Raw genomic sequence first — 25,096 nt, forward strand, 5'->3', positions numbered from 1 at the left:
GTTTACATTTACAATGTTTAAAAACATTGGAGTAAAACAAGCTTATATTTTGGATTCTTATGGAGCGTGACAGTAGAACTAAGCCCGGCAGTCTGGCTGGGCCACTCAAGGACATTCAGAGACTTGTCCCGAAGCAACTCCTGCGTTATCTTGGCTGAGTGCTTAGGGTCGTTGTCCTGTTAGAAGGTGAACCTTCGCCCCAGTCTGAGGTCCTGAGCACTCTGGAGCAGGTTTTCATCACGGATCTCTGTATTTTTCTCTGTTCATCTTTTCCTTGATCCTGACTAGTCTCCCAGTCCCTGCCTCTGAAAAACATCCCCACAGCATGATGCTGCCACCACCATGCTTCACCGTAGCGATGGTTCCAGGTTTCCTCCAGACGTGACGCTTGACATTCATGCCAAAGAGTTCAATATCTGTTTCATCAGACCAGAGAATCTTGTTTCTCATGGTTTGAGAGTCCTTTAGGTGCCCTTTGGCAAACTCCAAGTGGGCTGTCATGTGCCTTTTACTGAGGAGTGGCTTCCGTCTGGCCACTTTACCATAAAGGCCTGATTGGTGGAGTGCTGCAGAGATGGTTGTCCTTCTGGAAGGTTCTCCCTCTCACTCTGTCAGAGTGACCATTGGGTTCTTGGTCACCTCCCTGACCAAGGTCCTTCTCCCCCGATTTCTCAGTCTGGCCAGGGGGCCAGCTCTAGGAAGAGTCTTGGTGGTTCGAAACTTATTCCATTTAAGATTGATGGAGGCCACTGTGTTCTTGGGGACCTTCAATGCTGTTACTTGTTTTTGTACCCTTCCCCAGATCTGTGCCTTGACACAATCCTGTCTCGGAGCTCTACGGACAATTCCTTCGACCTCATGGCTTGGTTTTTGCTCTGACATGCACTGTCATCTGTGGGACCTTAAATAGACAGGTGTGTGCCTTTCCAAATCGTGTCCAATCAATTGAATTTACCACAGGTGGACTCCAATCAAGTTGTAGTAACATCTCAAGGATGATCAATTGAAACAGGATGCACCTGAGCTCAATTTCGAGTCTCCTCATAGCAAAGGGTCTGAATACTTAGGTAAATACGGTATCTGTTTTTTATTTTTAATGACTTTGCAAAAATAATTATAATATTTAAGTAAAAAAAATATAGAAATATTTTTTTTGTTGCTTTGTCATTATGGGGTATCGTGTGTAGGGGAGATTGATAAGTAAAAAGTTAAGGGGTCTGAATACTTTCTGAATGCGTCTCTTTAGGAGGGGTTGACATGGAAGCGGGAGTTGAATTTGGAACTGTACAATTGGACAATAAAGGAATCTTTAATCTGTTCGATATAATAATAATAATAATGTTTGATCATCATTCAAACCAAATAAATGTGTTTTCCAAAACTAAATCCAAGGCCGGCTCCCGTCTTTTGGGGCCCTGAGAGATTTGGTTGGGGTGCCCCCCACCTCGAGGTGAAACATTTGAGTACCCCTCTGATGGTGAAGAGAAATGTATGTTTTAAAATTAATTTCCTACAATTATACACATTTTGTAATTTTGTCCTTTTTAATTTAACATTTATTTAAGGTTAGTCGGTTAAGAACAAATTCTTATTTGCAATTACGGCCTAGGGACAGTGGGTTAAAACTGCCTTGTCAGCTCAGGGATTGGATCTAGCAACCTTTTGGTTACTGGCCCAAGGCTACCTGCCACCCCCCTGCCGTAATGACTTATTCCATGTTAATATGGGCCCCTGGGCACATTCCCTGCCCGGTCGGTATTCAGCAGTGATTACTACTAAGGTTAGATAGCTGGCTAGACTAACTTCCAATCTAAAATCGCTAATTGAGTGACTGTCAGTGACAAAGTGCTGATGCACAACCAAATGTCTAAATTGGACCTGGTGTATTCTACTATTCTGAGTCTTAATAGTAAGTTGAGACCCAGACTGAGCTCCTAAGATATTGTCAAACCACGTCAAGAGGCAGTCAATGAACTGGGAGTAGCTGGAGATGGACTTGACCTCCAGGCAAGCAACCAGAGCCATGTCGTCTGCATATTTGATGAGGGCCATATCGCTGTTGCTTCCTAAGATATTTGTCCACATCCTGCCCTTTTATTCACTTACCTGACAGACAATCTCTATGTCCTAATGTTCTTTCAGTTTCTGTCCTGTTTTCTTCCTTTGTGGATTTTATCCACATGCCTCAGCAGATGAGACTTCTGAGTGAATCCTTTACCACAGACGAAGCAGCCATGGGGTTTCTCTCCTGTGTGAGTCAGTATATGCCTCCTTAGGTCCGCCTTCTGAATGAAGCTTTTCCCACAGTCACCACACCTGTATGGTTTCTCTCCTGTGTGAGTCCGTATATGTTCAGTTAGGTGTCCCTTCTCATTGAAGCTTTGCCCACAGTCACCACATCGAAATGAATTATCTCTGGTGTGAGTTTGTATATGTGTGGTTAAGTTCCCCCTCTGATTGAAGGTTTTCCCACATTCTCCACAGCAAAATGAATTATCTCTGGTGTGAGTCCGTATATGCATGTTTAGGTTACCCCTTTGATTGAAGCTTTTCCCACAGTCACCACAGCTGAACGGTTTCTCTCCTGTGTGAGACAATATATGTATCTTAAGGGACCCTTTATGCCTGAAGCTCCTCCCACAGTCACCACAGATAAATGGTTTCTCTCCTGTGTGAGTCCGTATATGCATGGTTAAGACCTCCTTGCGATTAAAGCTTTTCCCACAGTCTCCACAGCTAAATGGTTTCTCTCCTGTGTGAGTCAGTTTATGCATGGTTAGGTGTCGCTTGAGCCCAAAGCTTTTCCCGCATTCTCCACAGGTAAAAGGTTTCTCTCCTATGTGAGTCAGTTTATGAATGCTTAGATTCCCCTTCTGACTGAAGCTTTTCCCACAGTCACCACAGCTAAAAGGTTTCTCACCTGTGTGAGTCAGTTGATGCACGGAAAGGTGTCCCTTCTTATTGAAGCTTTTCCCACAGTCACCACAGCTGAATGGTTTCTCTCCTGTGTGAGTTCGTATATGATCCGTTAGTGTCTTCTTGAGACTGAAGCTTTTCCCACAGTCACCACAGCTAAATGGTTTCTCTCCCGTGTGAGTCAGTACATGTTCGGTTAGGTTCCCCTTCTGAGTGAAGCTTTTCCCACAGTCACCACAGTTGAATGGTTTCTCTCCTGTGTGAATCCTTAAGTGCTTGGAAAGATAGCCTTTGTATTTGAAGGTCTTTCCACAAACAGGGCATGTGCAGTGTTTCCCACTGTGACAGCGTCGGACATGGGCCTTCAGTTTACAGGTGGAGTTGTAGCGTTTTCTGCATAATCTACATTCACTGAGTCTCTTCTTGGTGAGAGTCACATGTCTCTGCAGGTCAGCTTTCAGAGCAAATGTTGCACCACAGTCATGGCAGTGGTGAGTTTTTATAGATGTGGTGCTGGGTTTGGAACAGTGTTTCTTCAATGGTGGACTGCTGTCAAGTCCCACTGTGTCGCTGCTTACGGCTGTACTGTGGCTTGAGGTATTGCTGTCATTATCTGGAAGGTCAAGACCATTTAAGTGGGTCACATGGACAAAAGATTTGAGATCCACTGGTTTAGAGTCTCTCTCTCTGTTCTCCACAGGCTGGGTTTGGGGAAGAGTCAAGGACCAAAGTGGTTCCTCCTGATCACATTTACTTTTCACACAGGAAGGGGTGAAATTGAACTCTATGATATCAGGCTCCAGATCTTGAAGCTGCTCTTCCTCCTGACTGGTCCTGACTTCCTCCTGTTCCTCTTTAATATGTTTGGTCTCTGGGTCCTCCTGCCCCAGACTGGGGCTCCACTCCTGCTCACAGTGCTGCTGCTCAGGGGGAACCTCCTCTTCAGAGACAGAGAGCTGCAGGGAGTCTGGAGGGAAGGAGAGGAGGAGCAGATGTTATTTATAACAGAATTTGGAATCAATCATGAATTATAGATCTCTATGACTTTTAATTTCATGTCTGATCAGAACAGGGATGAGGTGGATGTCCTGGTTAAGGGGATTTAATGGGTTAAGGAGGGTTTAATGGTTAAGGAGGGTTTAATGGGAAGAGATGTCCGGGTTAAGGAGGGTTTAATGGGAAGAGATGTCCAGGTTACGGGGGGTTTAATTAAAGGAAACGGCTAACATCGCTAACCAGCTTGCTAACTGCCCATTCATTCTTAATACACATGTTAACGCTAACGGGAGTGTGTGAGCTAGCTAACGCTTTAGATCAACTATAAGCGTTGCGTTACAATGCCAGCAACATCGCGTTCTACCAGCGACACAGAGCGTATTGTTTTGAGAACGAGGGGGAAAACTTTGCTATTCTAATTCCCTCTCCTGTACCATAATCATCCGTTATGTGTCAGTACAATAGCTTTGGTCCAGTTTTTAGCAAGTACTCTTATATTGTTGCTAGTGGTTGTACTAAATCAGGGTTCACGAAATGGCAGCGCACTGTGTCGAATTTGGTGGTTTTTATTTGACCCCCCCCCCCCCCCCCCACCCCCAAGTTTTTTTGTGTAAATTATTTGTTGGACATTGAAGACTGTAAAAACACCAGGAAATCAGCTCCAAGTGATTCAAATCTGTTCCCAAGTATGTCCAACTCATAACAGAAAGACAGGTGATCAAATACAAATGTAAACAAAGTCTGAAATGATTATGTTTTAAGTCAAATATTATATCTGTTTGGGGTTATTATTTGCAATTATGTTCCGGCTCCCATCTGCTCAAGAAAAATGATCAGCCCGCGGATTAATCTAGTTGATGATCCCTGTACTAAATAATCCTCTAATTACACGTTTCTTTTTGTTTACATTGTGAACACTGTCAACGTCACCTAGAGTTTCTACTAGTTAGTATCTTCTTGACTTCCATCAAGTCTAGTAAAATAGCCAGTGGTGTCTAGTGGAGACCATAATGCAACCTAAATTAACTTTATTTCTCATTATTTCAATTTACAAGATAGCATGAAGGTGCCTGTCAGCCTTCCAAAATGGAACCTCGTCGATTCTTCCGTTTGGACGCTGCCGTTGGGCGTGGCGTGACGCCACATTAGCTTTCATCATCTTTCATTGAGGGGTTTGATTAATCCTGCCCCGGGCAGGCGTGTTTTTCTTCGGCAGAAAGTTGAACGCATTCCATTTGGAACCGGGCTTCCTCCCTGGGTTGAGCCCAGGTTCCCTGTTCAAATTCCATGGCTAAATTGTCTCAAAACAAAAGTGATGTAATTAAGCACGTGTAGTAATTAGCAGGAGTCTTGTGTTTTCCCATGCCGAAGGGATTTGGTTTTTGATTAAAAACGCTTTATCTTTCTTCAAAAAATGGAAAATACTAAGAAAATTCTAAACATTTATTTGATGGTAAACAAAAAAATATGTTGTATGTTTCTGGACGATGCACCATGCTACCTTGTTGACAACATGACCAAGCAGCACAAATGACTGTTCCATTTGAGAAGGGATCTCCTCCCTCCCCGCTTTCGAACCAAGACATGTGGGCCTTTGACCAATACCCCACGGCTCAGCATAATCCCATTGATTTCAAAGGAAGCATTCCCTCAATGTCTGTAGTGTAGCAGGGCCACAACGAGCTCAACACAATATAATGATTTACAACAGATGCTCCTTGGCTCCAAACCCACAAGACAAAAGATCTCTTGGAACTGAAGTTAAGCTGCTTAAAAAAACAACAGCAGAGGTATGTGACATCAGAAGGACACGTAGTAGCAGGAGAGGGAACATGTAGTGGCTGTCAGGAGAGAAATAGAAAGGGGAAAACACATTTCAGCTGAATACATTTCAGTTGTACAACTGACTAGGTATCCCTCCCTTTCCAGAAAGCACATTTCTCATATCAGCACTGCTCAAAGATAATTCTAACTAACTAACTAACCCTAAAATAGTTCACCTGTGTCGTTTACAGTGGGAGCTAGTGATGTTACGTTTGATGCCGGAGACAAACGCCCTCGATCACACCGACAGCTTCATTGCCGTTTTGGTACACCAGATGTACATTCATTTCCACTGAAACGCTGCGTTTGCCTTGCAGCATTGCGTTGAAGAGGCAGTTGCGGTGCGTTCTGTGTGGTGAACACGTTGGATTTATCGAACATATCCATCTAATAGTATGCCGTAGATGGCTTGACAGAAATGGCAGCAGAAGGTGGATGTTGAACTTTTTGCTAAATACATATCCAGATGATGCTGCGTAACATTTTGCGCGATGACGCTGTAGGTGTGATTGAGGCAATAGCGGAGTACTTCGAAGCGGTGTGCTCATGCTTGTATCACTTTATCAGAAGCACGTGATCAATGACGTCTGAAGCTTCGTTTCCTCGAACGACCACCTGATTGGTTTGGTAGAATAAAAAAAAGGCTACGCAGCGAACACCTTACGGGTACGCCATAGATAATAATTTGTCTGCTCAGGCCTCCCGAGTGGCACAGTGGTCTAAGACACTGCATCGCAGTGCTAGCTGTGTCACTAGAGATCCAGGCTCTGTCGCAGCAGACCGCGACCGGGAGATCCATGGGGCGGTGCACAATTCGCCCAGCATTGGATGTCCTTGTCCCATCGCGCATTAGCGACTCCTGTGGCGGGCCGGGCGCAGTGCACACTGACACGGTAGCCAGGTGTATGGTGTATTCTCTGACACGGCTGGCTTTCGGGTTAAGCTGGCATTGTGTCAAAAAGCAGTGCGACTTGATTGGGTTGTGTTTCGGAGGACACACGGCTCTCGACCTTCACCTCTACCAAGTCCGTATGTGAGTTGCAGCGATGGGACAAGACTAACTACCAATTGGATACCACGAAATTGGGGAGAAAAAGGGGTAACAATATTTTTTTTAAATAATTTGGCTGCTCTAAAAAAAAATCACCAGCAGGTGCCACTACTGTACACGGTTGATCAAAACTTCAAATAATTTACCTATTTTCGGCACATTTGGCTGGAAAACCTTAAGGATGCTTTGTTTCCTCATCACTAGTGGGAGCAAATTAAGCATAGGGTCAGAACAAGCAAGCAGGGGGGCAGAGCCACGCACGAGCTAGCGAGATCCTATTGGCGCGTTGTAGAATGTATTCGCAAATTTCCGTTAGGGAACGCCTCCTCTGTGAAGTCAATCAATCAATCAAATGTATTTTTAAAGCCCTTTTTACATCAGCAGATGTCACAAAGTGCTATACAGAAACCCAGCCTAAAACCACAAACAGCATGCAGCTGTAGTAGCACAGTGGCTATGAAAAATTCCCTAGAAAGGTAGGAACCTAGGAAGAAATCTAGAGAGGAACCAGGGTCTGAGGGGAGGCCAGTCCTCTTCTGGCTGTGCCGGGTGGAGATTATAAGAATACATGGCCATTTAAGGCCAGATTGTTCTTCAAGATGTTCAAACGTTCACTGGTGACCACCAGGGTCAAATAATAATCCCAGTGATTGTTAAGGGTGCAACAGGTCAACCTCAGGAGTAAATGACAGTTGGCTTTTCATAGCCAAGCATTCTGAGCTTGAGACAGCAGGTGCGGTGCGAGAGTCGAAAACAGCACGTCTGGGACAAGGTAGCACATCCGGTGAACAGGTCAGGGTTCCCTAGCCACAGGAAGAAAAATTTAAACTGGAGCAGCAGCACGACCAGGTGGACTGGGACATCCAGGAGTCATCATGCCGGATAGTCCTGAGGCATGACCCTAGGGCTCAGGTCCTCCGGGAGGGAGATGGAGAGAGAATTAGAGGAGCATACTTAAATTCACACAGGATACCAGATAAAACAGGACAATTACACCAGATATAACAGACTGACCCTAGCCCCCTAGGCACATAGACTATTTTAGCATAGATACTGGAGAATGAGACAGGGGTGGGTCGGGGGACACTGTGGCCCCGTCCGACGATACCCCCGGACAGGCCCAACGACTAGTCTGGGTTTCTCTTTCTGTCTGTGATATGCTCACAGAGTTTCTAAACCCAGAGACGCAACATCACACGACTTCTGGGATCGCTTGCGAAACAAACCAAGCAGGGGTTTGAGAAGTCAATATGAGAGAAGTGAAAAATTCTTCCTTAGTTGTTCATTTTCTTGAAATCTAAAAGGCACAGCCTAGATTGGAGCCAATGTCTTAAAGTACTTGAACGTGTTACTACTCCAACCTCGTGAAAGTGACTAACTGACACGTGTTAATTTTCGTCAAAAACAACTTTATACAGTGCCTTGCGAAAGTATTCGGCCCCCTTGAACTTTGCCACATTTCAGGCTTCAAACATAAAGATATAAAACTGTATTTTTTTGTGAAGAATCAACAACAAGTGGGATACAATCATGAAGTGGAACGACATTTATTGGATATTTCAAACTTTTTTAACAAATCAAAGACTGAAAAATTGGGCGTGCAAAATTAACTTTCTCCAGAAGTTCAGTGAGGATCTCTGAATGATCCAATGTTGACCTAAATGACTAATGATGATAAATACAATCCACCTGTGTGTAATCAAGTCTCCGTATAAATGCAACTGCACTGTGATAGTCTCAGAGGTCCGTTAAAAGCGCAGAGAGCATCATGAAGAACAAGGAACACACCAGGCAGGTCCGAGATACTGTTGTGAAGAAGTTTAAAGCCGGATTTGGATACAAAAAGATTTCCCAAGCTTTAAACATCCCAAGGAGCACTGTGCAAGCGATAATATTGAAATGGAAGGAGTATCAGACCACTGCAAATCTACCAAGACCTGGCCGTCCCTCTAAACTTTCAGCTCATACAAGAAGAAGACTAATCAGAGATGCAGCCAAGAGGCCCATGATCACTCTGGATGAACTGCAGAGATCTACAGCTGAGGTGGGAGACTCTGTCCATTGGACAACAATCAGTCGTATATTGCACAAATCTGGCCTTTATGGAAGAGTGGCAAGAAGAAAGCCATTTCTTAAAGATATCCATAAAAAGTGTCGTTTAAAGTTTGCCACAAGCCACCTGGGAGACACACCAAACATGTGGAAGAAGGTGCTCTGGTCAGATGAAACCAAAATGGAACTTTTTGGCAACAATGCAAAACGTTATGTTTGGCGTAAAAGCAACACAACTGAACACACCATCCCCACTGTCAAACATGGTGGTGGCAGCATCATGGTTTGGGCCTGCTTTTCTTCAGCAGGGACTGTTACGGTGCGTGAATGAGGACCCAAAAGCGAATTAACGTAAACAGAACTTCTTTAATAACAAAACATAGGTAGGCTCAGATGGACCGGCAGATTCCGACAGGACAGGACAAGGTTGCAGCAAACATGACGATAGTCTGGTTCAGGCATGAAAAACACAAACAAGAATCCGACAAAGACAGGAACAAAAACAGAGAGAGATATAGAGGACTAATCAGAGGGAAAAAGGGAACAGGTGGGAAACGGGGTGACGAGGTAGTTGGGAGGAGACAAGGAACAGCTGGGGGAAAGAGGGGGAGAAAAGGTAACCTAATAACGACCAGCAGAGGGAGACAGGGTGAAGGGAAAGGACAGAAACAAGACACAACATGACAATACATGACAGTACCCCCCCACTCACCGAGCGCCTCCTGGCGCACTCGAGGAGGAAACCTGGCGGCAACGGAGGAAATCATCGATCAGCGCACGGTCCAGCACGTCCCGAGAGGGAACCCAACTCCTCTCCTCAGGACCGTACCCCTCCCAATCTACTAGGTACTGATGACCACGGCCCCGAGGACGCATGTCCAAAATCCTACGGACCCTGTAGATGGGTGTGCCCTCGACAAGGATGGGGGGGGGGGAAGACGAGCGGGGGCGCGAAGAACGGGCTTGACACAGGAGACATGGAAGACCGGGTGGACGCGACGAAGATATCGCGGAAGAAGAAGTCGCACTGCGACAGGATTAATGATCCGAGAAATACGGAACGGACCAATGAACCGCGGGGTCAACTTGCGAGAAGCGGTCTTAAGGGGAAGGTTCTGAGTGGAGAGCCAAACTCTCTGACCGCGACAATATCTAGGACTCTTAGTTCTACGCTTATTAGCAGCTCTCACAGTCTGCGCCCTATAACGGCAAAGTGCAGACCTGACCCTCTTCCAGGTGCGCTCGCAACGTTGGACAAAAGCCTGAGCGGAGGGGACGCTGGACTCGGCGAACTGAGATGAGAACAGCGGAGGCTGGTACCCGAGGCTACTCTGAAAAGGAGATAGCCCGGTCGCAGACGAAGGAAGCGAGTTGTGGGCGTATTCTGCCCAGGGGAGCTGTTCTGACCAAGACGCAGGGTTGCGAAAAGAAAGACTGCGTAAGATGCGACCAATAGTCTGATTGGCCCGTTCTGCTTGACCGTTAGACTGGGGGTGAAAGCCGGAAGAGAGACTGACGGAAGCCCCAATCAAACGGCAAAACTCCCTCCAAAATTGAGACGTGAATTGCGGACCTCTGTCCGAAACGACGTCTGACGGAAGGCCATGAATTCTGAAAACATTCTCGATGATGATTTGTGCCGTCTCTTTAGCAGAAGGAAGCTTAGCAAGGGGAATAAAATGAGCCGCCTTAGAGAACCTGTCGACAACCGTAAGAATAACAGTCTTCCCCGCTGACGAAGGCAGTCCGGTGACAAAATCTAAGGCGATGTGAGACCACGGTCGAGAGGGAATGGGAAGCGGCCTGAGACGGCCGGCAGGAGGGGAGTTACCGGACTTAGTCTGCGCGCAGACCGAACAAGCAGCCACGAAGCGATGCGTGTCATGCTCCCGGGTGGGCCACCAAAAACGCTGGCGAATGGAAGCAAGCGTACCCCGAACGCCAGGATGGCCGGCTAACTTGGCAGAGTGAGCCCACTGAAGAACGGCCAGACGAGTAGGAACGGGAACGAAAAGAAGGTTCCTAGGACAAGCGCGCGGCGACGGAGTTTGAGTGAGTGCTTGCTTTACCTGCCTCTCAATTCCCCAGACAGTCAACCCGACAACCCGCCCCTCAGGGAGAATCCCCTCGGGGTCAGTGGAGGCTACTGAAGAACTGAAGAGACGAGATAAAGCATCAGGCTTGGTGTTCTTAGAGCCCGGACGATAAGAAATCACGAACTCGAAACGAGCGAAAAACAGCGCCCAGCGCGCCTGACGCGCATTAAGTCGTTTGGCAGAACGGATGTACTCAAGGTTCCTATGGTCAGTCCAAACGACAAAAGGAACGGTCGCCCCCTCCAACCACTGTCGCCATTCGCCTAGGGCTAAGCGGATGGCGAGCAGTTCGCGGTTTCCCACATCATAGTTACGTTCCGACGGCGACAGGCGATGAGAAAAATACGCGCAAGGGTGGACCTTGTCGTCAGAGAGGGAGCGCTGAGAAAGAATGGCTCCCACGCCCACCTCTGACGCGTCAACCTCGACAACGAACTGTCTAGTGACGTCAGGTGTAACAAGGATAGGTGCGGATGTAAAACGATTCTTGAGGAGATCAAAAGCTCCCTGGGCGGAAACGGACCACTTAAAGCACGTCTTGACAGAAGTAAGGGCTGTGAGAGGAGCTGCCACCTGACCGAAATTACGGATGAAACGACGATAGAAGTTCGCGAAGCCGAGAAAGCGCTGCAGCTCGACGCGTGACTTAGGGACGGGCCAATCAATGACAGCTTGGACCTTAGCGGGATCCATCTTAATGCCTTCAGCGGAAATAACAGAACCGAGAAATGTGACGGAGGAGGCATGAAAAGAGCACTTCTCAGCCTTCACAAAAAGACAATTCTCTAAAAGGCGCTGGAGGACACGTCGAACGTGCTGAACATGAATCTGGAGTGACGGTGAAAAAATCAGGATATCGTCAAGGTAAACGAAAACAAAGATGTTCAGCATGTCTCTCAGGACATCATTGACTAATGCCTGAAAGACAGCTGGAGCGTTAGCGAGGCCGAAAGGAAGAACCCGGTATTCAAAGTGCCCTAACGGAGTGTTAAACGCCGTCTTCCACTCGTCCCCCTCCCTGATGCGCACGAGATGGTAAGCGTTACGAAGGTCCAACTTAGTGAAAAACCTGGCTCCCTGCAGGATCTCGAAGGCTGAAGACATAAGAGGAAGCGGATAACGATTCTTCACTGTTATGTCATTCAGCCCTCGATAATCTATGCAGGGGCGCAGGGACCCGTCCTTCTTCTTAACAAAAAAAAACCCCGCTCCGGCGGGAGAGGAGGAGGGGACTATGGTACCGGCGGCAAGAGCTACAGACAAATAATCTTCGAGAGCCTTACGTTCGGGAGCCGACAGAGAGTATAGTCTACCCCGGGGGGGAGTGGTTCCCGGAAGGAGATCAATACTACAATCATACGACCGGTGTGGGGGAAGAGAGGTGGCCCTGGACCGACTGAACACCGTGCGCAGATCGTGATATTCCTCCGGCACCCCTGTCAAATCACCAGGCTCCTCCTGTGAAGAAGAGACAGAGGAAACAGGAGGGATAGCAGACATTAAACATTTCACATGACAAGAGACGTTCCAGGAGAGGATAGAATTACTAGACCAATTAATGGAAGGATTATGACAAACTAGCCAGGGATGGCCCAAAACAACAGGTGTAAAAGGTGAACGAAAAATTAAAAAAGAAATGGTTTCGCTATGATTACCAGAAACAGTGAGGGTTAAAGGTAGCGTCTCACGCTGAATCCTGGGGAGAGGACTACCATCCAGGGCGAACAAGGCCGTGGACTCCCTTAACTGTCTAAGAGGAATGTCATGTTCCCGAGCCCAGGTCTCGTCCATAAAACAGCCCTCCGCCCCAGAGTCTATTAAGGCACTGCAGGAAGCTGACGAACCGGTCCAGCGTAGATGGACCGACAAGGTAGTGCAGGATCTTGAAGGAGAGACAGGAGTAGTAGCGCTCACCAGTAGCCCTCCGCTTACTGATGAGCTCTGGCTTTTACTGGACATGAAGTGACAAAATGACCAGCAGAACCGCAATAGAGACAGAGGCGGTTGGTGATTCTCCGTTCCCTCTCCTTAGTCGAGATGCGGATACCTCCCAGCTGCATAGGCTCAGCACCCGAGCCGGCAGAGGAAGATGGTAGTGATGCGGAGAGGGGGGCAACGGAGAACGCGAGCTCCTTTCCACGAGCTCGGTGACGAAGATCAACCCGTCGCTCAATGCGAATAGCGAGTTCAATCAAGGAATCCACGCTGGAAGGAACCTCCCGGGAGAGAATCTCATCCTTTACCTCTGCGCGGAGACCCTCCAGAAAACGAGCGAGCAAAGCCGGCTCGTTCCAGCCACTGGAGGCAGCAAGAGTGCGAAACTCAATAGAGTAGTCTGTTATGGATCGATTACCTTGACATAGGGAAGACAGGGCCCTGGAAGCCTCCTCCCCAAAAACAGATCGATAAAAAACCCGTATCATCTCCTCCTTAAAGTCCTGATACTGGTTAGTACACTCAGCCCTTGCCTCCCAGATTGTCGTGCCCCACTCACGAGCCCGTCCAGTAAGGAGAGATATGACGTAGGCGACACGAGCAGTGCTCCTGGAGTAAGTGTTGGGCTGGAGAGAAAACACAATATCACACTGGGTGAGGAACGAGCGGCATTCAGTGGGCTCCCCAGAGTAACACGGCGGGTTATTGATTCTGGGCTCCGGAGATTCGAAAGCCCTGGAAGTGGCCGGTGGATCGAGGCGGAGATGGTGAACCTGTTCTGTGAGGTTGGAGACTTGGGTGGCCAGGGTCTCAACGGCATGTCGAGCAGCAGACAATTCCTGCTCGTGTCTGCCTAGCATCGCTCCCTGGATCTCGACGGCTGAGTGGAGAGGATCCGAAGTCGCTGGGTCCATTCTTGGTCGGATTCTTCTGTTACGGTGCGTGAATGAGGACCCAAAAGCGAATTAACGTAAACAGAACTTCTTTAATAACAAAACATAGGTAGGCTCAGATGGACCGGCAGATTCCGACAGGACAGGACAAGGTTGCAGCAAACATGACGATAGTCTGGTTCAGGCATGAAAAACACAAACAAGAATCCGACAAAGACAGGAACAAAAACAGAGAGAGATATAGAGGACTAATCAGAGGGAAAAAGGGAACAGGTGGGAAAAGGGGTGACGAGGTAGTTAGGAGGAGACAAGGAACAGCTGGGGGAAAGAGGGGGAGAAAAGGTAACCTAATAACGACCAGCAGAGGGAGACAGGGTGAAGGGAAAGGACAGAAACAAGACACAACATGACAATACATGACAGGGACAGGGAAGATGGTTAAAATTGATGGAAAGATGGATGGAGCCAAATACAGGACCATTCTGGAAGAAAACCTGATGGAGTCTGCAAAAGACCTGAGACTGGGACAGAGATTTGTCTTCCAACAAGACAATGATCCAAAACATAAAGCAAAATCTACAATGGAATGGTTCAAAAATAAACATATCCAGGTGTTAGAATGGCCAAGTCAAAGTCCAGACCTGAATCCAATCGAGAATCTGTGGAAAGAACTGAAAACTGCTGTTCACAAATGCTCTCCATCCAACCTCACTGAGCTCGAGCTGTTTTGCAAGGAGGAATGGGTTAAAATGTCAGTCTCTCGATGTGCAAAACTGATAGAGACATACCCCAAGCGACTTACAGCTGTAATCGCAGCAAAAGGTGGCGCTACAAAGTATTAACTTAAGGGGGCTGAATAATTTTGCACGCCCAATTTTTCAGTTTTTGATTTGTTAAAAAAGTTTGAAATATCCAATAAATGTCGTTCCACTTCATGATTGTGTCCCACTTGTTGTTGATTCTTAAAAAAAAAATACAGTTTTATATCTTTATGTTTGAAGCCTGAAATGTGGCAAAAGGTCGCAAAGTTCAAGGGGGCCGAATACTTTCGCAAGGCACTGTATATCGAAGGAGTGCCTTTTGATTGGACGGCCTACACAGTTTGTCAAGAGATGACCGTTAGAAACACGTCATTGGGTCTACGCTTGAGCATAGCTAGCCAACGTCACCTACAAGTGTGATCGGGGATTTCTATTGGAGAAGCAGTTTCTGCCTATCTTCATACTGTACTGTTTTTGGTATGCTCTTGCTGGGGTCCTACAATGAACATCCTGGGAATATTGACTGCTGATAGGTTTACATAATACTGACTGGTGTGACCTTGACCAATAAGAACTTAATGAAATTGGTGGTCTTCTTATGGGAGACTGACATGATGACCACACTGCCCACGTTGTGTGCACGAGCGTTGCAAAATCAATGTACACATACATGTTATTCAATCATTTCATCCAAACTGCTCTCGCGCATCTGCGTAGCCAGGCGCTACAATATAACTTGGTTCTATTTTTACGCTTCACGCACTCCAAGTCCCGCCTCTCCCATCTCCTCGTTGGTTTTTAAGAGCATATACCCACGTCGGAGATTGAAAGATGAACTGAGGCCCACATTCCAGTCCAGTTGGTGATGCTAACACACTTTAAAGTTGGTTGCCAACCGCCAAAAGTACACAGACGAAGAAGACCGAAGGAGGAGAGATTACTATAAGACCGAAGGAGGAGAGATTACTAGAAGACCGAAGGAGGAGAGATTACTAGAAGACCGAAGGAGGAGAGATTACTAGAAGACCGAAGGAGGAGAGATTACTAGAAGACCGAAGGAGGAGAGATTACTAGAAGACCGAAGGAGGAGAGATTACTAGAAGACCAAGGAGGAGAGATTACTAGAAGACCGAAGGAGGGGAGATTACTAGAAGACCGAAGGAGGAGAGATTACTAGAAACAAATTAGCTTTCCCCTTTTATCTGTGGATTAATTGTCGGAGTTGAGAAAAACACGATTTTGTGTGACTCAAAATTCTACAAAGATCCAGAAAAAAAGGCCCTTGTGCATTTCAGGTAAAATAACAACCCAATGTTTATATTTATTTATTTATTTTATTTTACTAGGCCAGCAAGAACAGTCAGTTAAGAACAAATTCTTATTTTCAATGACGGCCTAGTGGGTTAACTGCCTGTTCAGGGGCAGAACGACAGATTGTCAGCTCAGGGGGTTTGAACTTGCAACCTTCCGGTTACTAGTCCAACGCTCTAACCACTAGGCTACCCTGCCGCCCCAGGACAAATTAGCTAGAAACCGTAGCTAGCTAGCTAAATGTCCATGAATGTTTCATGTTTTTCGAACCTGTTCCCAAATTAATACAGTTGGTTCAGAGTTCATTTTTATATTTCAACCTGCATGTCCTGATCGCGTCTGATGTGGATAGACAGAAATCAACATGCGCACGATGGTGCACTAGGACACACGTGCGCGCCCGGGCTCGTCAGCTGCTTGACTAGAACAAACCAGAAGGAATGACTAGAATCAGCTGACTGAAACCGGCTGTTTTTTAACAACAACTATTTTGAAAACCTTAGAAACTGTACTTTCATATCACCGTACCACAGGAGGCGGTTGAGGGGAGGACGGCTCATAATAATGTCCGGAACGGAGCACATGGAATGGCATCAAACACCATGGAGACCATGATTTATTTGATATTTCACTAATTCCACTTCAGCCATTACCATCCTCCCCAATTAAGGTGCCACCATCCTCCTGTGCACCGCAAAATAATTGGACAAATATAAAACATTACCACAGAGGTGTTTTGAGTTGCACGGTACCCTGAATTACGACACTTCCTGCGCTAATGGAAACTCGGGAGAGAATACAAAGAAGAAACTCCGTGAAAATCTGTTTTTTTAAAACAGCTAAACAGTAAACGTATCTTTTGTATTTGTAAAGTTATTTTTGGATGATCATTAAGTTGAGGGTTCAAGGTTTACAACACTATCACAATCAAGGATCAACTTGTTTGTCGATTAAAAAACGTTTAACACTTGACCAAATCACCGTCCTCGGCTATCAAAAGGGATGTTGAATATCTCCCATGTAGCACTGGAGTTAGAAATGAAATAATAAAAATATTAAATTAAAATAAGCAAAATAAAGACCGGGAAAGTTAAAATATAATTTTACTCAACATTCGTGACAGTCAGGGAACATATAGGTTTTTGTAATTGGACATATCTTTCCATTAAACCCCCCCTAAACCTGGACATATCTTTCCATTAAACCTGCCCTAAACCTGGACATATCTTTCCATTAAACCCGCCCTAAACCTGGACATATCTTTCCATTAAACCCCCCCTAAACCTGAACATATCTTTCCATTAAACCCCCCTAAACCTGGACATATCTTTCCATTAAACCCGCCCTAAACCTGGACATATCTTTCCATTAAACCCCCCCTAAACCTGGACATATCTTTCCATTAAACCCGCCCTAAACCTGGACATATCTTTCCATTAAACCCCCCCTAAACCTGGACATATCTTTCCATTAAACCCCCCCTAAACCTGGACATATCTTTCCATTAAACCCGCCCTAAACCTGGACATATCTTTCCATTAAACCCCCCCTAAACCTGGACATATCTTTCCATTAAACCCGCCCTAAACCTGGACATATCTTTCCATTAAACCCCCCCTTAACATGGAAATCTCTTTCCATTAAACTCCCCCTAAACCTGGACATATCTTTCCATTAAACCCCCCCTCAACATAGAAATCTATTTCCATTAAACCCCCCCTAAACCTGGACATATCTTTCCATTAAACCCCCCCTTAACCTTTGAACCCTAGGTTGTCCAAGCATTGACATGTTGTGGCTATTATCATCCATTCAACGTAAAAAATAAAAAATAAATTAAAATGCTTACATCACTAAACAGTTTATTAATTTACTAGAACTATATCTAACTATCAGTAGATCTACATACGAACCTATTCTACATAGTTGTATCTCCGGTGTGATCCGCAGCAGTCTCCGTAGCAGATCATTCTCCTCCTGGTACTCCACTACCGTTTTCTCAACTGCCCCGAAAATCTCCACAGCAGCAGATGCCGTTAAACATTGATTTAACAACACACAGAACAACTGTAGTTTAGATGTTTTCAGTGGACTGAGAGTTGGGTGTTCAGCTAGTACGGCTTCTTGACATGGGTCCTCCTGATCACATTCACTTTTCACACAGGAAGTAGTGAATATGGAGTCTTTGGTATCAACGAGCCCTTGAAGCTGCTCTTCCTCCTGACAGGTCCTGACTTCCTCCTGTTCCTCTTTAATCTGTTTGGTCTCTGGGCCCTTCTGTCCCAGACTGGGGCTCCCCTCCTGCTCACAGTGCTGCTGCTCAGGGGGATCCTCCTCTTCAGAGACAGAGAGCTGCAGGGAGTCTGGAGGGAAGGAGAGGAGGGTCAGAGGTCACCTTTACAGCCTTTAGACATGCTTGAGTGCACAACGCCATTTCAAAATGCTTTTGACATTTTTTTATATACAGTGGGGCAAAAAAGTATTTAGTCAGCCACCAATTGTGCAAGTTCTCCCGCTTAAAAAGATGAGAGAGGCCTGTAATTTTCATCATATGACAAAATGAGGAAAAAAAAATATATCCACATTGTAGGATTTTTAATGATTTTTAATGAATTTATTTGCAAATTATGGTGGGAGGTTAAAGAGGTTAAACATTTTCTGTAAGATTTCACAAGGTTTTCACACACTGTTTCTGGTATTTTGGCCCATTCCTCCATGCAGATCTCCTCTAGAGCAGTGATGTTTTGGGGCTGTTGCTGGGCAACACGGACTTTCAGCTCCCTCCAAAGATTTTCTTTGGGTTTGAGATCTGGAGACTGGCTCGGCCACTCCAGGACCTTGAAGTGCTTCTTACAAAGCCACTCTTTCGTTGCCCGGGCGTGTGTTTGGGATCATTGTCATGCTGAAAGACCCAGCCACGTTTTATCTTCAATGCCCTTGCTGATGGAAGGAGGTTTTCACTCAAAATCTCACGATACATGGCCCCATTCATTCTTTCCTTTACACGGATCAGTTGTCCTGGTCACTTGGCAGAAAAACAGCCCCAAAGCATGATGTTTCCACCCCCATGCTTCACAGTAGGTATGGTGTTCTTTGGATGCAACTCAGTATTCTTTGTCCTCCAAACACGACGAGTTGAGTTTTTACCAAAAAGTGATATTTTGGTTTCATCTGACTATATGACATTCTCCTAATCTTCTTCTGGATCATCCAAATGCTCTCTAGCAAACTTCAGACAGGCCTGGACATGTACTGGCTTAAGCAGGGGGACACGTCTGGCACTGCAGGATTTGAGTCCCTGGCGGCGTAGTGTATTACTGATGGTAGGCTTTGTTACTTTGGTCCCAGCTCTCTGCAGGTCATTCACTAGCCCCCCCCCCACCCCCCCGTGTGGTTCTGGGATTTTTGCTCATCGTTCTTGTGATCATTTTGACCCCACGGGGTGAGATCTTGCGTGGAGCCCCAGATCGAGGGAGATTATCAGTGGTCTTGTATGTCTTCCATTTCCTAATAATTGCTCCCACAGTTGATTTCTTCAAACCAAGCTGCTTACCTATTGCAGATTCAGTCTTCCCAGCCTGGTGCAGATCTACAATTTTGTTTCTGGTGTCCTTTGACAGCTCTTTGGTCTTGGCCATAGTGGAGTTTGGAGTGTGACTGTTTGAGGTTGTGGACAGGTGTCTTTTATACTGATAACAGTATATGCTGAATGTCCCCCCCCCCCCCCCCCAGGACCCACATAATGTTATCAGGTATATGTTGAATGTCCCCCCCCCCCCCCCCCCCAGGACACACATAATGTTATCAGGTATATGCCACCACTAACATTGAGTGGCTGCTGCCAACACACTGACTCAACTCCAGCCACTTTAATAATGGGAATTGATGGGAAATTATGTAAATATATCACTAGCCACTTTAAACAATGCTACCTTATATAATGTTACTTACCCTACATTATTCATCTCATATGCATACGTATATACTGTACCCTATATCATCGACTGCATCCTTATGTAATACATGTATCACTAGCCACTTTAACTATGCCACTTTGTTTACATACTCATCTCATATGTATATACTGTACTCGATACCATCTACTGTATCCTGCCTATGCTGCCCTGTACCATCACTCATTCATATATCCTTATGTACATATTCTTTATCCCCTTACACTGTGTATAAGACAGTAGTTTTGGAATTGTTAGTTAGATTACTTGTTGGTTATTACTGCATTGTCGGAACTAGAAGCACAAGCATTTCGCTACACTCGCATTAACATCTGCTAACCATGTGTATGTGACAAATAAAATGTGATTTGATTTTTATATGTTGAATGTCCCCCCCCAGGACCCACATAATGTTATCAGGTATATGTTGAATGTCCCTCCCCAGGACCCACATAATGTTATCAGGTATATGCTGAATGTCCCCCCCCCCCACATAATGTTATCAGGTATATGCTGAATGTCCCCCCCCCCCCCCCACATAATGTTATCAGGTATATGCTGAATGTCCCCCCCCTCCCCCCACATAATGTTATCAGGTATATGCTGAATGTCCCCCCCCCCCCCCCCCCCCCCACATAATGTTATCAGGTATATGCTGAATGTCCCCCCTAGAACCCACATAATGTTATCAGGTATATGCTGAATGTCCCCCCTAGAACCCACATAGGGGTACAGGAGATCCGGGAGGTGGGCTTGTTGCCTTTGGAGTCCAGAGTGGACCAACTTAAACTTAATCATATGTTTGACATCTTAAATGATCGTGCCCCAGGTTACATGAAAAACCACATTGATATGGTTTATAACCAACACAGTCACAATACCAGAGCTATTGTGTCATGTCTTGTAAAATCCCAAGAATAAACAGTCCTGCGAGGAGGATGTTTTCCTATACAGGCATTTGTCTATGGAATAGCCTCCCCTTGGAGATCAAGCAAAGACAAAGTAGAAATATCTTTAAAATGTAGGAAAAGGTTTTCATTTGGACAAGGTTGTCGAAGAGAAAACATTACACTGCCCCTTGTGACCCCTACTGCTGGTCAGGTGTATTTATTTCAATCAAATCACATTTTATTGGTCACATAAATGTTATTGCGGGTGTAGCGCAACAGAGAGAGATCCACAATGCCTGTATAACACATGTTTAAAAAACGAATTACTGCAAAGGTGCCTATGGGCTAGATGCAAGGCTGCCCTATCTATCAGAGCCATTTGCTATATAGGTACGATAGGTATGTGCAATTAATAGATTGTTTTAATGTGAAATGAATATGGTTGATTTTTAAGGTTTAGTGAGAAGGTGCAGTGAATAAGTGCCCCTTTTTTAGGATGCCAATATAAACGAATGTATTTATGGTTGTTTGTCATTTTGTCTTGCCTTTTAATCATTGTGTGTGTGTTATTGTTTTTACCATTGAGGACCACTTCTGGGAAACAAGCGTTTTAATTTAATACTTTTAAAGTGATATCCTACGGGTCCACATTGTACACGTCAGTTACCCCCCAAAAATAAATCAAAAGCAATGTAGTTAAGCATATAGAATGGAGTACAGCACAGAGTAGCAGCAGATCGTCAACCCAGTTATGAAGCGCGACTCGACCATTTATCCAGTATCGGCTGACATATCTTTGTAAAACATTGGACATTCTATTGGAGGTATTGTATCGTATCTTTTCCATATGTATTACATTCCCTAAATCCCATTTCAAAAGGAAGGTAGTCTCCTATTTCCAAAATTGCAATATGAGCCGTTTGGCTAATACGAGTACAGAGAGAGACAGCCTTCCCTTCCTGGTTATTCCCATCAATTGAATCAATCAGACCGATCTGTGGGTCTGTGCCTGGCTTTATCTCTATCTTTAGATAAGTAATCAAATATGCAGACAACTATTGAATCATACATAACAATTGTTAATTGTTTCAATGGTTTATTACATCTTGTAGGCTACACATTCGCAGCTAAAAGCGTAATTGATGTATAGACCAATAGAAAAACATGGAGAGAACAATTATCAGCTACAGTAGCTAGCCAGCCATCCAGATAGGTAGGTAAATAATCAAAAGTAAAACATTTAAATACAATGTTTTAAAAATGGTTAAAATTGTGATTTTGTCTAACCAGTTCATTAATTCAGTATAACTATAGCTAGCTACCAGTATATCTAAATACGAACCTATTCTACATAGTTGTATCTCTGGTGTGATCCGCAGCAGTCTCCGTAGCCGATCATTCTCCTCCTGGTACTCCACTACCGTTTTCTCAACTGCCCCGAAAATCTCCACAGCAGCCGCCGTTAAACGATCATTCAAAAACACACGCAACGACTGTAATTTAGACATATTTTAGACGACAGAGTTGGGTAGTCTATTTAGGTCAGTCAGTACGTCTTTGTTTACTCCACAAAAAAAGGGTGTTTGAAATCAAAACATTCACCTCCAATCCTGAAGCTAGCCACAATAAGGATGAACCACAATAGTGGAATTTCCGGTTCGCATTCAAAATAAAAGTCCCCAATTGAAACTGATCCAAACGGATTCAAATAGTGAAATAATGCCATATTTGCACTAGATAATTGTCAACAAGGTTAGAATGTTGTTATATAACTTAAAAATGAATACAATAATTATAATTTGACAAACAGTAAATAAAAATGCAACATGTAAAGTGTTGGTCCCATGTTTCTTGAGCTGAAACAAAAGATCCCATGAAGTGTACCTTTAAAAAAGGTAGGGGCGTGGATCAGAAAACCAGTCAGTATCTGGTGTGACACATCTCCTTTGCATAGAATTGATCAGGCTGTTGATCGTGGCCTGTGGAATGTTGTCCCACTCCTCTTCAATGGCTGTGTGAAGTTGCTGGATATTGGCGGGAACTGGAACACGCTGTCGTACACGTCGATCCAGAGCATCCTAAACATGCTTAATGGGTGACATGTCTGGTGAGTATACAGGCCATGGAAGAACTGGGACATTTTCAGTTTCCAGTAATTAGGTACAGATCCTTACGACATGGGGCTGAATAATAATAATGCTGAAACATGAGGTGATGGCGGCAGATGAATGGCACGACAATGGGCATCAGGATCTCGTCACGGTACCCCAGTGCATTCAAATTGCCATCGATAAAACGCAATTGTGTTTGTTGTCCGTAGCTTATGCCTGCCCATACCATAACCCCACCGCCACCATGGCGCACTCGGTTCACAACGTTGACATCAGAAAACCACTTGCCCACACAACACCATACACATGGTTTGCTGTTGAGGCCGGTTGGACGTACTGCCAAATTCTCTAAAACGACGTTGGAGACTGCTTATGGTAGAGAAATTAACATTAAATTCTCTGGAAACAGCTCTGGTGGATGTTCCTGCAGTCAACAATTGCCAGCTCCCTCAAAACTTGAGACATCTGTGGCATTGTGTAACAAAACTGCACATTTTAGAGTGGCCTTTTATTGTCCCCAGCACAAGGTGCACCTGTGTAATAATCATGCTGTTTAGTCAGCTTCTCGATATGCCACAACTGTTATTTTGGCAAAGCAGAAATGCTCACTAACAGGGATGTAAACAAATGTGTGCAAAAAATTTGAGAGAAATAAGCTTTTTGGGCATATGGAACATTTCTGGGATCTTTTATTTAAGCTCATGAATCACAGGACCAACACTTTATATGTTGCGTTTATATTTTTGTTCAGTGTACAATGAGGGAAACAGTTCTAATAAACCACATGGTGATCTACAAGGATAATTTTGTGTATAAACTAAATTAAAAGACAAAACATTGTAACAATGGTGATTTCTGACAACTGTAACCGCTTGGGACTGATGTGACAGCTTGCACTAAAACCAAACAATGCAGTTATCAAGAGAAATTATAAAGAATGTTGTTCTGACAATATCATGAATGAGTGTAACAGTATAGACTTTACGTCCTTCCCCTCGCCCCGACCCGGGCGCGAACCAGGGACGCTCTGCACACGTCAACAGTCACCCTCGAAGCATCGTTACCTATCGCTCCACAAAAGCCACGGCCCTTGCAGAGCAAGGGGAACCACTACTTCAAGGTCTCAGAGCAAGTGACGTCACCGATTGAAATGCTAGTAGCGCGCACCACCGCTAACTAGCTAGCCATTTCACATCCGTTACATGAGCAGCGTTAAGACAAAATGGATGAGAAATACTCTGAAAGATGGAAGGACATTTTCAGGAAAGTATATATATTTTTTTATGTATCAATAACCATTACCTCGTGGCAAAACATTCCAGTGCTTTTATCACAATATATGATAATAAATGTAATTGCACTTCTTAAACAGATGGAGTTACTACAGAGGAAAGGTTAAGAAAGATCTTTAGGTCATTAAAGGCATTAATGACGGCCGGGACAATAAATAAATTGTGTGAAGAGGCCACCTAAGGCCGGGACTATAAATAAATGGTGTTAAAGGAGTCAAAGTTTTGATGAGACAAACTCTTGGCTGGTGTAAATTAGAACATTTGGAACATGCTAAAGTCTAATTATAAACGGAATAGCTAAGTTGGGGGACAGGAGCAAACTAGCTATAGACTTTACTGCATCCTCATAATCCTAGTGTGTCAATGACTCAGAGTAAGCCCCTCCTGCTTCCTGGCAGCGAATGGTGTAGCGTCTACCTGGCTTCTCTGTCAAATTGGAATCTAGGTACAGTTTCAGATATACCTTTCTAATTTTGTCAGAAAGTTGTTTTCATTGCAAGTCAAGGCTCGCAGTTAGCTAGCCAGCTGGAGTTCGATCGCTGGCTTGCTAGCTAACGTTAACATTGAACCTAACTTATTCGGTTAATTTAGCTATGACAATCTGTTTGTTTTGCTAGTAACGTTACTCTATGGATTGGGATTATAGTTTATTTTTTTAGCTAGCTTACATTAGCGTTACCTGTCTAAACAAAACACCCCAAGTTAAAGCTTGCTGTTAGCTAGCTAACGTTGGATGGCTGGCTTGCTAGCTAACATGAATTTACGTGTATGAAGTGTGTGTGTAACGTTAGGGATGTTTTCTCAGAATGCCATTTCGCGTGGCTAGTTATAGCCTAATGTTAGCTAGCTAACATTGAACCTATTTGGTTAACTTTAGGTAGCTATCAAAAATCGGGTTGTATTGCTAGTTAAAGCTTGCTGTTAGCTAGCCAGCTGACATGGCTGGCTAGCTAGCTAACATTACGTGTATGAACTGTGTGTAGTGATGTTCTCAGAAGGCCATTTCGCATCTATT

General features: G+C 44.9%; 1 protein-coding gene across 2 annotated transcripts; it reads right to left on the reverse strand.

Annotated features, from left to right (window-relative positions):
• Window positions 1–1,163: 1,163 nt before the first annotated feature.
• Window positions 1,164–22,303, reverse strand: LOC110531364 (gastrula zinc finger protein XlCGF57.1-like). Of its 2 annotated transcripts, XM_021614553.2 has the most exons (3): window positions 22,021–22,303; window positions 17,749–18,198; window positions 1,164–3,883 (listed from the first exon to the last, which is right to left on the reverse strand). In XM_021614553.2, exons 1-3 carry the CDS (start codon window positions 22,184–22,186, stop codon window positions 2,139–2,141), a joined length of 2,361 nt encoding a protein of 786 aa, XP_021470228.2. In that variant the 5' UTR covers window positions 22,187–22,303; the 3' UTR covers window positions 1,164–2,138. The 2 variants fall into 2 exon arrangements, with proteins under 2 accessions (XP_021470228.2, XP_036843094.1); XM_036987199.1 differs by lacking the exon at window positions 17,749–18,198.
• Window positions 22,304–25,096: the final 2,793 nt, after the last annotated feature.

The sequence above is a fragment of the Oncorhynchus mykiss genome, chromosome 9, assembly GCF_013265735.2.
Source record: "Oncorhynchus mykiss isolate Arlee chromosome 9, USDA_OmykA_1.1, whole genome shotgun sequence".
Lineage (NCBI taxonomy): Eukaryota > Metazoa > Chordata > Actinopteri > Salmoniformes > Salmonidae > Oncorhynchus > Oncorhynchus mykiss.

Bases quoted from the DNA above. Each gene is read 5' to 3' on its own strand.
- LOC110531364 (XM_021614553.2), bottom strand. From the start codon at position 22,186: ATGTCTAAATTACAGTCGTTGCGTGTGTTTTTGAATGATCGTTTAACG. The intron at 18,199-22,020 runs GTTCGTATTTAG...CCTTCCCTCCAG, and splicing joins GATACAACTATGTAGAATAG to ACTCCCTGCAGCTCTCTGTC. The intron at 3,884-17,748 runs GTTCGTATGTAG...CCTTCCCTCCAG, and splicing joins GATACAACTATGTAGAATAG to ACTCCCTGCAGCTCTCTGTC.